This window comes from Corapipo altera, unplaced genomic scaffold, assembly GCF_003945725.1.
Source record: "Corapipo altera isolate COAL_440 unplaced genomic scaffold, ASM394572v1 275, whole genome shotgun sequence".
NCBI lineage: Eukaryota > Metazoa > Chordata > Aves > Passeriformes > Pipridae > Corapipo > Corapipo altera.
In genome coordinates, this window is record NW_020885001.1 from 972,187 (window position 1) to 984,863 (window position 12,677).

At 55.5% G+C, this 12,677-nt stretch overlaps 1 protein-coding gene across 1 annotated transcript in view; it reads left to right on the plus strand.

Annotated features, from left to right (window-relative positions):
* The first annotated feature begins 12,380 nt into the window (after positions 1 to 12,380).
* The window catches only part of GOLGA7 (golgin A7), a 3,596-nt gene continuing 3,299 nt past the window's right edge, over positions 12,381 to 12,677 (plus strand). Inside the window, exon 1 of the mRNA XM_027667130.1 lies at positions 12,381 to 12,530. Coding sequence (XP_027522931.1) covers positions 12,420 to 12,530 — 111 coding nt within the window. The 5' untranslated portion in view covers positions 12,381 to 12,419. The remainder of the gene's footprint in view (positions 12,531 to 12,677) is intronic.

The window sequence follows — 12,677 nt, forward strand, 5'->3', positions numbered from 1 at the left end:
CCGTGCCCGGGCGGCTCTGGGAGGTCCCGCCGCTCCCGAGCGCCTGTTCCAAGGTTGCAGATGTTTCTGTGAACCTGGACTGGGCCGCGCAAACCTCATTTCCCCGTGGACAAATTCCAACAGAAACTATGGTATTTGGAAAGAAGGGGAAAAAAAAAAAAACAAAACCAGGAGAGAGAAAGAGGGTCTGTTCCTTAAAGCGGTATCGCGCCTGGGAACAGCAGGAGCTGCACTCCCTGTTCCTCTCTCACCCTGCCGTGCTCCCCAGGGCCCCCCAAGCCAGGAGCTGGGCACACAGAGGACTGTGGCCATGAGCCCACCCGGGTGCCAGTGCAGGCGCTCCGGGGCAGAGCAGAGTGTCCCTGGGCACGAGCCGGGCAGGAGGAGGCAGCTCAGTCCTTGTGCACAGACTCTGGCCTTTGAGCAGCTCTGCCCACACCTCCCTGTGCCAGGGAGCTCTCCTGAGCTCTCCAGTGGCTCTCCTGAGCTCCCTCCTCCGGACTCCTCTGAAGCTCCTGTTCCTGCTGCTGCCTTTGGCTCAAGCAGCTTGTGCCATTTAATACAGGAACTACACCTCATTGAGAGGTAAATGGAAGAGGCTCTGAAGCCTGGAAGCCTGAAAGAGCCACTTTCACCTGAGGGCCAGCAGAAGAGAGCAGCCAGTTTGCACCACTAATGAAGTGCAGAATTCAGCATTAACAGGAGACGTCCGTGCCGTAAGGAGCCTGTAGCAGAGTGAAATAAGCAGTTGGATGGAGCAGGCCCCCTCCTGCTGCTCGGGCTCAGGAAATGTTGGCAAAGCACTGACCACTGTTTGCACCGAGAAACAACTGCAAAATGAACTTCATATCCCTCGAGAAATTCTGGCAGAGTAGAATTTGCTTTCACCAAAACCAGTTTAGAGACACTGAAACACTTAATTTTGAGAAGGTAGTGCCATGCCCCAGGAGCCAGGTGTAATGTGGAACACAGAGCAGGGCACTGATCTGCTCGAGGCTTTGTTCGAGCGTCTTTATTTGCACCCAAGTGTTACCTCATGGGCACTGGTCGGGAATCAAACTCTTCCACTGACTCCATTTTCCATGGCAAGGTCATAGGAAAGTGTCAGAGCCTCTCCATTTGCAGAGCAGCAATGGGCATTTGACTCTGGCAGTGCTACCATCCTGTTCCAGGCTGAGGGGTGTGACAGGGACGTCACGGGTGGGAAGGCAAGGTGGGGACTTGGGAGACTCTTGTTCGAAAGTTGGGGAGCTCTCCAAATGCCACATGGCAGCAGGTAAATGTCCTGTCAGATCACTCCAGGGACATGTGCCCTGGAGCATCCCACACTCATTAGTGGGCTTGGCTGCAGCCCTGACATGCTGGACAGTGGCTGCTGAGCCTGCCACAGTTCACTGCTCCCGATCCAAGCGGGAAAGCTCCAGTTGGGAATGCCTTGGCTGCCAAATCCGACCACACTCACGGCCTGCACGGTTCTTGAACTCGGCCCAGGGAAGGTCTTTGCTGGCTGCCTTCTCTCCTCCGTGGCTGATACCCACACTCATGGCAGCAGCGCCTGAATGGGAATCCAAGAGTGAGTTGTGAACTGAAATACAACTGACCAGCAAATACAGTTGCCAGCAAACCATTTTTTCTTTAAAAAAAAAAAAAAGAAGAAGAAAAAAGGGAGAAGGGGAAAAAAACCAAATAATGAAAAAGTTAACAGCTCTGGTCTAGGCCACTAAATTGCTTAACACACAGTATAAGACCTCTTAGAGAGCAGCTGCCCAGGAAGGGCTGCTCTTTCAGCAAACCCCTTCTGAACCGGGCACGAACTTTTTTGAGTGAAGCCTGCACAGCCATCTCCCTTCATAATTATGTAGCCCTTTACTGCTTCTTAAATCTCAATCTCTTTAATCTTAATTGCTGCTTCTTAAATCTCTGCCTAGTCTCTAATGTCATCATTTAACCTTACTTTACAACCATTTATTGCTGCCTCTCCCACAGGGGCTAACATTTTCTTACTGAATAACGAGAGGCTTTGCACCACGCACCATTCTGGCTGTCCCCAGACCTCTCCTGCCCTGTGAAAAGCCCAGCCCAATTAACCGTGCCTGTTCCCGGCTCCATTGTTTGTCCTGGCAGCCGCGGGACCAGGCGCTCTGCCCGCCCCTCCCGCAGCTCAGCATCCCGCCCTGCTCCACACCCACCTGAGGCAGGTGCTCAGCGGTGACAGGGCGGGTGGTGGCCGAGGTGGCCCTGTGCCCCTGGCAGCGGTGCCCTCCCGCCTGTCCCGCCCTCCCTGCCCGCTCTGGGCACACTCTGCCCCGGCCCAGACGCTGGAATGCGCCTTTCCCTCCGCGCTGCCCCGGGGAATCAGGCAGGCGTGGGATAATAGAATATATTAGCCCTGAGCCCATTCAGGCCCTGGCTCTTTACGAACAATGCCTGCTAACTGAGCTGATTTTTGCCAAATGACTGGCTTTCGTGCATGAGCAGCAAAGGGAAGCCCCCAAATAGTCCCATGCAGCCAGCGCCGTTGCCCAGGGCTCATTGTTTTACGGCTGCATTGGAGGGCATGGAGGAGTCACGGCCTTGCCTGCCCTGGCATTTCTTCCCCAGTTTCCCAGCCCTGCGTTAGCCCCCTCTCAGCCCCAACAGAGGCAGCAGTGATGGGGTGATGAGCCCAACTGGCTGCAGGGCTCAGGCTGCCCCTCCAGGGAGGGGAGTGCCAGGGGAGGCAGCCCACCCTCCATGTCCCCTCACGGAGAGCCTGCCGTGGCAGGACAGCTCCTGGACACCTCCAGGGAATATTTGCTTTAGATTAGCCCCCTCGGCCCCAGAGCTGATAGCCCCTGCCGGGGTCAGCCCTGAGGAGGATGTTGGTTTAGCCGTGTTTGTTTTCTGCCTCCGAGGCTCCAACAACTCCCACGATGAGGGAAGGTTTTGCAGCTGTGGGGACCCACTCAGGCACCCTGGCCAGGTGCCCAGCACCCCTGGGGCTGCAGGGGACACCTCCACCAAGAGCAGGGCAAGGATCAAGGCCTGCAACAACTCCAGCCGCTGTCTCGTGTTAGTGTGAAATTAGCACCATTAAATGCTATAACCATACAGGATCAGCAATGGGTTTACTAGCTGGGATAACATGTAAAGAACTACAAGAGCTAATGCCTTCAGCACTGTTGAAACTCTGACCGTCTGCCCCTAGTCCCAGGAGGGAACCGACGGCAAATGTTTACAGGGGCTTATAAATATTTATCCTGTAATAACTTGCTGCATTGCAGCACATTCTTCTCTGCGAGGCTCAGCTTTGCCCTGGACCAGGTGCAGGCTGCTGAGAGGGTCTGTGGCATACATAAAGTTTGCCTGAATAACATCCAGCGAGCGCTGGCATTCAATAAAACCGCAGCAGCCGAGCTGTGCACGTGAAAGGAGCTGCAAGTCATTCCTTACCCAACAAAAGAAAAGTGTGGCTGGGGAGCACAGGTGTGCAGGCACCTCGGCGTGGGTGCAGACCCCTTCTAGTTTGCCAGAGGAACACGGGGAAGTGCTGCAAGTCACCGGGGAGCTCTAAATCACACCACTGGGCTGGTGTGGTGGGAGCCTCAGCCCTGTGGTGCCTGAGCACATGGGGCCCTCAGCTGCTTTGGTGAGGACCCCAAAGGAAGGGAGCTGGAGACCTGCCCACCACAAGGAAACACCTCCTCATGCTCTCACTCTGCAGCAATCCCATTTGCCCTCTTCCCTATAATAATTTTTGAGCCATCCGTCCACTTATTTATTTATCTTTCTCGTGCTTAATGATTTGCAAGAGCATAAGAAGCCTGTGGTTTGGAAAACATGTGGCAATCTCCAAACAGGACCAGAGATGGAGCTCAGAACTACTTTCTAGCAGGAGCAAATAAACAGCTTGGAAAAGCTCCATTGTGTATATTCTAGGTTGCTATTTTCTTAACCCTGTCTCATTAAGATGGATGGAGTTTCTGCTTATTAGTAATTTGGCAAGTTCCTCTTTGTGTACGCTCTGCACTTCTCACTAATGACGCTGTGCTTCAGTGATTAACAAAAGAGACTTCCAGCATAGTCAGTGAAAACACAGCCACGCACTCGGGGCACTGGGAAACCCAGAGTTCTGGAGATGCTGCCTCTGGAAGACAAGGAACTGCAGGGAACCCAGAAAAGGAGAAGCTGCTGGTCATAAAACCTCTCCTGACACTCAGATAGTTCCGACCTGAGGGCGCTGGTCCTTTGATTTACATGCACAATTGCAGAGCTGACAGAGCCTATAACAAAGTGATTCAGAGCCCTTCCTCTGCTGTTCTTAAGACACATCTGATGGACATGAATCTGGCACTGCTACTGCCCGGATTTACAGCTGGCCATTAAAGTATGTTTACAAGCCTTTAGTACAGTGTACACATCTGGTAAATCATTGATTGAACAAATAGCTCCTCGTGTCACGCTCCCTCTCTCACAGCTTTTCCCACTACTCTGTTACCCAGCCCAGAGCCCGTGGCGGGCAGCAGGGGCCAGCCCAGGCAGGTCTGAGTGTGGTGCTCACAGGCACACACAGGTACCCACAGGTACCCAGAGGTACACACAGGTACCCACAGGTACCCACAGGCACACACACGTACCCACAGGTACCCACAGGCAAACACATGTACCCACAGGTACCCACAAGTACACACATGCACACACAGGTACCCTCAGGTACCCACATGTACCCACAGGTACCCACAGGTACCCACATGCACACACAGGTACCCACAGGTACCCTCAGGTACCCACGCGTACCCAGAGGTACCCACATGTGCACACATGTACATGTACACACATGTGCCCACACCTGCACGTGCCACTGACGTCTGGATGCTGCTGGACACACCCCTACCCAAAAAGCCCCACACGGGTCTTTGGCACTCCCAGCTGACCTGCCCTCACCTGTGCACAGGGACAGGGGTGTGACCTGCACAGGGCAGAGTCCCTGCTGGGTGTGCAAGGAACGGGAGAGGCTGTTCCTTGCTGGGATGCTCACGGGAGAAGGGAAGGCAGTCAGAGGCTGCCTTCCGTGGGCTGCAGGCTGGGCTCACCCCAGCACCACGGAGGGAAAGCCAGGGCTGGCAGGGCTTGGCTTTGCTGCACAGGCACAGTGGAAGAAAAGCAGGATGGAGACTGGGAGCAGCACTGAGCACACGGGGAAGCAGCAGCCCCTCTCCCTGGCACCGGGCAGCACCGGGCACAGCCCACGCACGGGACTGCACTGGAGCCTTTCTTCCAGCAGGAGAAAAATCCCGGGTTTGATGTTTTAGCAAGCATGGCAGTGCCTGGGGCCAGGGAGCAGCAGGAGCCCCGGCCCCCCCAGGGCTCATTGTGCTCCTGTGAGAGGATCTGGCCAGCTGTGCAGTCATCTGTGGCCAGGCCCTCGCTCCCCTGGCCACAGAGCTGGGCAAAGGCCAAAGGGTAAAGGGCAAACCATGGGAGCAGAAACAAAGCTAGATCAGCTCATTCATGCAGACCCTTTCAGGAACTTTTGGGTGGCAGGACAGACAGCCATGGGAGTGCAGGGCTCCCCATCTGGGTGGGAATTGCCGTGGGGACACACAGGCTGCTGGGTCCCCTGCAGTCACTTGGCAGTGGCTGAAAAGGTGCAGAGTTCTGGGGGCTTGGAGATTGATAAAATACCCTGAGTTGGAAGGGACCCACAAGGATCATCCAGTCCAGCTCCTGGCGCTGCACAGGACACCCCAAGAATCCCACCATGTGCCTGAGAGCATTGTCCAAACACTCCTGGAGCTCTGGCAGCCTTGGGGCCGTGCCCACTGCCCTGGGGAGCCTCTTCAGTGCCTCACCACCCTCTGGGGAAAGAACCTGCCTCACTTGCTGCTGTCACACCCTCACCACTGGGTGCAGCAGCGCCTGTGCCCAAATCCTACTGCAGCATCCTCAAAGTGAAGGTCTCACTTAAGCTTTCCTGAACAAAACCTTGTCAGTTCGCCAGAGAAGTGCCTGCAGGGCAGGGCCAGCCCTGCTCCCCTTCCTCTCTTTAAGGGGTGGGAAAATGGAGTGGCTTTGCTGTTCCTTGGGGTTGGAAGGGAAGAGCTGGGCACCCCCCATCCATCCCATTGCACCCAGCTGGTGCCAGTGCCAGCTTCTGAGGGACACTGGGAGATGTTGGCTTGGGGCTGATTCCCTGGGGCACAACAGCCCCTGAATTCCAGGGTTTCCGTGGACTGGCAGGGCATCTGGGAGGGAGGAGAGGGGAAACTGAATTTTCCTTCACCCATAAATAATTTTATGGAAGATTTTAAAGGAGATTTAAAGAAGAACCTCTTCCCTCCCTCCCCCCCTTCTCAACTGTACTGTGCATTTTAAACTGTTTGCGGAAGGGAATTAATTAGTGCAGGCAGCAGAGCCCAGAGCTCTGCAGCAGCCCGTCTTCTGCACAATTGAGATCCAACATTTTCTCCCCTGCCTGAGAAACACATGCCCAAAATCCGAGTACATACATTTTTTCTAACCTAATTCATTTTGTAGATTGATGGAGAAAATCCATAGCAAATATTTATGACTTTGCAATAAATAACCCTCACAGAAGTTACAAAGAGCTCTGGCGAGTCTCAAGGTAACTTTCAGCGAATTCCAGGGGTCAGGGCAGGCTGGGATACTGAGCCCATAGTGCTCGAGCCTCTGGCTCATCTGTTTTGAATTATTGGTATTACTCAGTGGAGCGCTGCTCTCAATGGAGTGGCTGTGCTGTGATTCCACGCCATATTTTATTTCTGTGGCGGGAGAGAGGCTTCAATAATTATTAGCTGTGCTCTGCTGCAGCCAGCAAAGAAACCAGGCCCTGGCGAGGAGGGGTCAGGCTGGGAGGTGTCTGTGCCCGAGCGTGACCTGCCTGGGACACGGGGCTGGGACACGGCCGGGTCAGAACACGGACCTGCCGAGGTGCTCGGAGGGCTCTGGTGCTGCCCCAGGGGTGGCAGAGCCCGGAGATCCCATGGAAGGAGGCCCAGGACGCTCCAGGCCCCGCGGGAGCCAGCGAGGGGCAGTGGGTGCTGCCAGGGAGCCATCCAGGGGCAGTGGGTGCTGCCAGGAGCCATCCAGGGGCAGTGGGTGCTGCCAGGAGCCATCCAGGGGCAGTGGGTGCTGCCAGGGAGCCATCCAGGGGCAGTGGGTGCTGCCAGGAGCCATCCAGGGGCAGTGGGTGCTGCCAGGGAGCCATCCCCGCTCCACCTTCGTTAGCTCTTAATCACCCCAGCGGAAGGAGAAGCCTCTGTCAGCACCACGCTGCTCTCCCGGGCGTGGGCTCCTTTCAGGGCTTTCAGAAAACAGGGTCAGACGTGTCTTCTGACCTGTGACCTGTCGCTTCCCTCCTCGCCATAATTATCTAATACAGCGCTCTCCCTGCCAAGTACAATGAAACAATTTGTCACTTCAATTGTCTGTCAGTCAACACTGGGGCCTTTTCAACAGGCCAACACATGTTTTTTGAGAGCTTGTCAGCAAGGGCTGTCTGGCCAGGCACATAACCATGGAAAATGGAACCTTTGTTAATTCTGGTTCTTAGAAAAGTAAATCCATTCACTTGTTTTTTTCAGGCCTTCAGTTTGGAATTTGCACAAGAAGCTGAATTGCCCCTGATCCCTAAATGATTGGTCAGAGGATTTGCATGAGGAAGCAGAAATTAATTATTCTTTTCTTTTCTTTTTATTTTCTGTAATTGTGTGTTTAGAAATGAGATTACATTCTACAGCAGCACGAGGGGCTGGGGGGGGGGGGGAATTGCTTTGCATTTGTTTAGCTCCTTAGAGTTAAGATCACCTAATCGTTTCAAGCATTTCCTAAGATTCCCTCTCTCTTTTTCTGCTTTAATGACCAAACAAAGATTGTGCTACTTCCCGGGGAACTTTTCTGGCAGCTGAGCTCAGCAGTGGGAGCCAGGGGCTTATCCCTCTGCCCAAACAGCCTTAGAATCACACAATCCCTAAGGTTGGAAAAGACCTCTAAGATCACGGAGTGCAGCCGTTAACCAGCTCAGCACTGCCAAGGTCTCCTCACTGCTTTTGGCTTGCAGGGCACAAAATGCACCCCAGGGCCCTCAGGCTGGGGAGTCACAGCAGCTCCTCGTGTTGGAGGGAAGGTGCCAGGACTCCACCAGCCCAGGAGGGAGATGCTGTCACCCCAGTCAGCACGAGCAGGGTGCTGGGACCATCACCTGGCAGGACAAGGACCTGCCAGCTCCAAGCCCTGCAGTCACACTCCTGTTCAGACGACAAAACTCACAGTCTTGTTAATGCCACAGATGGGTAGAGGAAAATAACCTTCATTTTTTTGGTAGCACTTTGAGCTTCCTTTGTTGTTTTTTTTTGCTTTTTAAAGCAGCACCCTTTGAAATTCTCACTTTCTCTGTTGATACACATGTGAAATCTTATTCCTAAGTATTTAAAACAAGACAGATACCTCCCTTTTCAGGTATTCATAATTTTCTTTGCCATGTGGAAGCTTGGGTTTTGGGCAGACACGGAATATTTTATTTCAGAGCATTGCTGGATGGCCTCTACTTGATTACAAGCACCCCGAGTGAAAACCTCTCCAGATCTGGCTTTCTAGAATACCCCTATCCCAACCTAATTCAAACCATACAGGGAGCCCTGACTTAGAATCTTTCGAGCCCATAAAACGAAACAAATTGGCTTTGCGAGCGTATCTCCCAATCTAAGCTATGCCTGTAAATTTGATTTGTCCTCTTGGATCTGCACTGCACGAGGTGGCCTGAAAGACCCTTTGTTTCAAAGCGCTTCCGTCTCCCCCCGTGAGCCCCGAGTGCCTGCGCTTGGTCGGGCTGGAGAACTCTGTGCCCACGGGCACGGGGTGGCCCTCAGCACCCGGGGGGCTCGGAGGGCCAGAGGGGACCACGTGGCCCCGTGGGCCCTTCCCACGCCCCTCTTGAAGGATGGGATCCCCCGGGATGGGCTCCTGAGGGACAGAGCTCTCCAGGGCCCCCCCGGAGCACCCCGGGTTTGTGGCTGAGCCCCTCCAGGTCAGCCCAGGGTGTGCGAGCCCCGAGACAGCGCCTGGCTCTCTCCTGACACAGCAATTTACTGCCCTGCTTTATGATTTCGGGGACGCTCCCTGCACAGCTTTAACGGGCTTACTCTAATTCACTGCTCTGAGTCGGAATGGGCCTGTTAAAATTATGAACTACTTAGGCATGGAATGATAAAACACCGCGGTGCAATAAATGTATATTTCAGAAAGGGACAGATTACATGACCAGCGTTCCCATGCCTGGCCTTCCTGTTCACATGGCAAACCTGGAAGGTTTCCAGGGATTACAGTGTTTGCCATCCCTTCTGTTTCAAAAGCACAACGGTAGATGTCTGAAAATGAACATCTATTAAATTCCATTTATCTCCTTCCTTGACTGAGGTTTTCAGTTAAGCCAGGAAAGAAATGTATTCTCGCTTACCGCCTCTGGAAGCCAGCTGGAAGGGGCTACAGTTGCCAGGCAGGGGAAGAGAGATCTGTTCTTTTGCTTGCTGGGGGATAAGAGAAGCAACTGAGTTAACTGAAGAGTTGCCCTGAGCTCTTAAGCTGTACTTCAGAAGCCAAGCCTTTGGCCCCCAACAGAAAGCAAAAGAAGATTTCAGTGCAGAGATGGAACATATTTGTTATTAACTGCTCCTATGTTAAGTGGTTTCAGAGGTGATCAGATACAGGACTGAGAAATTAGCACATTTACCTCATCACAAAACTTTCAGAGACATCTCCCACATAGGAGTGATTATATTCCACTGCAAGGTCTTCAGAGTTTACTGCGAAGGCCAGCAGTATCTCAGACACCCTGAAAACATATTTTTATGTTTTTATAAACTAATAAAATTGTAATGGGATAAAACCTTGCATTCAAGAGCACATTCTTTGAGAATATTTTATATGCACATAAAACATCTGAGAAAATGTTAACATTATGGTCTTAACTGTTTGCACATTGGAACCAGCTAAAGGTTAGGAAGATGCCGTCCATCTGGGACAGTATTTGAAGCAGAATATTTCTGAGCACATTTCCTTTGCACTGGGGCTCCTGGCACTGCTCGAGCCCCGCTGTGACAGGCACAGGGCACTGACCACAGCGTTTGCAGGAACAAGGAGCCCACCTTGCCTTGCCCACACTCGAGTCCCGGGTCCCCAAAGAGGGGACAAGGCCTGATGGCACCGAGGGGCACACAGGGACCGGGCTGGGGGGCTCGGCTCAGGGGGCAGGAGGGAGGAGCTGGGGGCAGCCCCAGCCTGTGCTCCCTGGTCTCACCCCACCCCACAGACCAGGGGTTTCCTGCAGCCTTTGCCGAGGTTGTTCAAGCAAACCCATTAGGTGTTTATTAGCCTTCATTATGGAGTGCTAGAGGGTTAATTAGTTCAGGCTGCTCCTGTGGGAGGGATGGAGGGCAGGAGGGTGAGGCAAGACCCAGCAGCGGAGTATCCAGGTCCCTGAGCTGGGACCAGGCAGCCTGGGCTGCCCCTGTCCTCAGAGCTGGACAGCCAGGGGGGAAGCTGGAGCCCCCTCACTGGCAGCAGGGACTCCTGCCCCTCTGACCAGGGTCTCACTGCTCAGGGCCCCCCCAGCTGAGAATTAAGGGTTAATGTTTCCTGCTGCTCCACTGGCACTGAATTCCTCTTGGCCATCAAAAGTCCTCTCAGAGGAAGGACAATGCTGCACCAGACTCTGGTGTGATGGGAACCAAGTGGAAATTGCAAATGCAGAGGGTTCACGGGGGTCTCAGGAACTCCCAGGCGGGGCCCCCTGGCTCCCTCCAGCCGTGCCCAGCATATGACCAGGCAGGATGGGGACACTGTCCCCTCCCGGTGCCTGCAGAGCCTTCCAGACAGGCAAGGGCACTTTCCACTTCAGGAGTAGAAAGAGAGAGATTAAATACAAACAGGAAAAGGTATCTTTAAACTGGTGTTGTGCTGCTTCCTCTCTACACACCCTCAGTCTGTCGCCCTGCTGTGTATTCTCTGTTCAGCCCAGCAGCCACTCCTGGGATTTGTTTGCCCACAAAGTCCACAGACTGACTCGGGGTGCAAGAGCAGCTCCTCTGAAAATGGATTTCTACAGGCCCTGTGATAGGAGGTGCAAACATTATCAGCACCTGAGCAGAAGAAAAGGAAAAACCAGCCAAAGAGGACAGTGAAGTAATCCCTGCCTGGCTGAGCCCTGGCAATCAGGTACAAGATAACTATGCCTGTGGCCCTGCTTAATTATTTCTGCTTCATCTCTTTGTGAAAAATCGGTCATTTCCACTTAAAAGACACTCTGTGTGATGTTTGGCTTCTCCAGGGGAGTCAGTGCTGCAGCCCCACAGAGGGATTCCCTGCAGGAAGGGCACAAGGCATTTGCATTTTTCAATTACTGCATGGAGAAGTCCCTGTCGGTGGGAACTCTGACACCAAAGGGCCACAGGGCCAGGAGTCTGTGTCCATGGAGAGGGGGACAGATGTGCCAGGGCAGTGTCCAAGCAGCCTGGGCCCCCCCAGTGCTGCAGCCAGTGACCCCAGAGCCCCCTTCCCTTCCCTTCCCTGCACCATGACCGGGCAGCACATCCTGCCCCGGGAGCCTCCCCTGGCACCGGGGGCATGGGAAGCACGTCTGGCCCTGCAGCCCTGCCGGACACCGACCCAGCAGAGAGGGAGCGTGACCCAAACCATCCCGGACACCGACCCAGCAGAGAGGGAGTGTGACCCAAAACATCCCGTCTGTGCTGCAGTTCATTCCCCTTGGGATGCTCCCCTCGTTTATCATCTCCCGGCGGGAGCCCCAGCTGGCTGGGGAGGGCCAGCTGCGGGAGCAAACAGCAGGACTGGAGAAACAAATGCCTTCTCCCCGAGCTGTTTGTCCACCCGGGGACGGGTCTTATCAACTGCTGAAATAAACGAGCCACTGGCTGGCACCACAGCGGGCACCGCTCAGCCGGCCGGGGCTGGGATGGTGGCCAGGGGCACAGGGACAGCGAGGGGCACAGGGACACCGGGGCGGTTCCCGGGATGGGAGGGGCCGTTCCCGGGATGGGAGGGGCCGTTCCCGGGGCCGTTCCCGGGGCCGTTCCCGGGATGGGAGGGGCCGTTCCCGGGATGGGAGGGGCCGTTCCCGGGGCCGTTCCCGGCAGTTCCCGGGGCCGGTCCCACGTGCTCGGCGGGGGGGCGGAGTCACGCGGAGCCCCGCCCCCCGCCTGTGATGGCGCAGCCAATGGAGCGCGGGCTCCCTTCACGCACGCGCAGACACGGCCGCTCAGCCGCCTGGCGGAGCTGCGCCTGCGCAGTGCCGCGCCCCGGCGCGGTGCGGGCAGCACTTCCGCCCTCGGCCTGCCCGGCGCGGCGCCGGCGCTTTCGCGACAGCCGCAAAGCGCGCGGGGCGGCGGCGGGGCCGGGCCGGGGCGATGAGGCCGCAGCAGGCGCCCGTGTCGGGCAAGGTGTTCATCCAGCGCGACTACAGCGGCGGCACGCGCTGCCAGTTCCAGAGCAAGTTCCCGGCCGAGCTGGAGAACAGGGTGAGGCGGGGCGCGCCGGGGCTCGGCCAGCGGGCCCGGACGGGCCGGGCCGGACGGGCCGGCGCCCCAGCCGGCCAGGGGCCGGTCCCGCGGGACCCCCGCGCGCGGGGCAGCGGCTCCTGCACGAACCCGCAGCGGAGGCCGTGA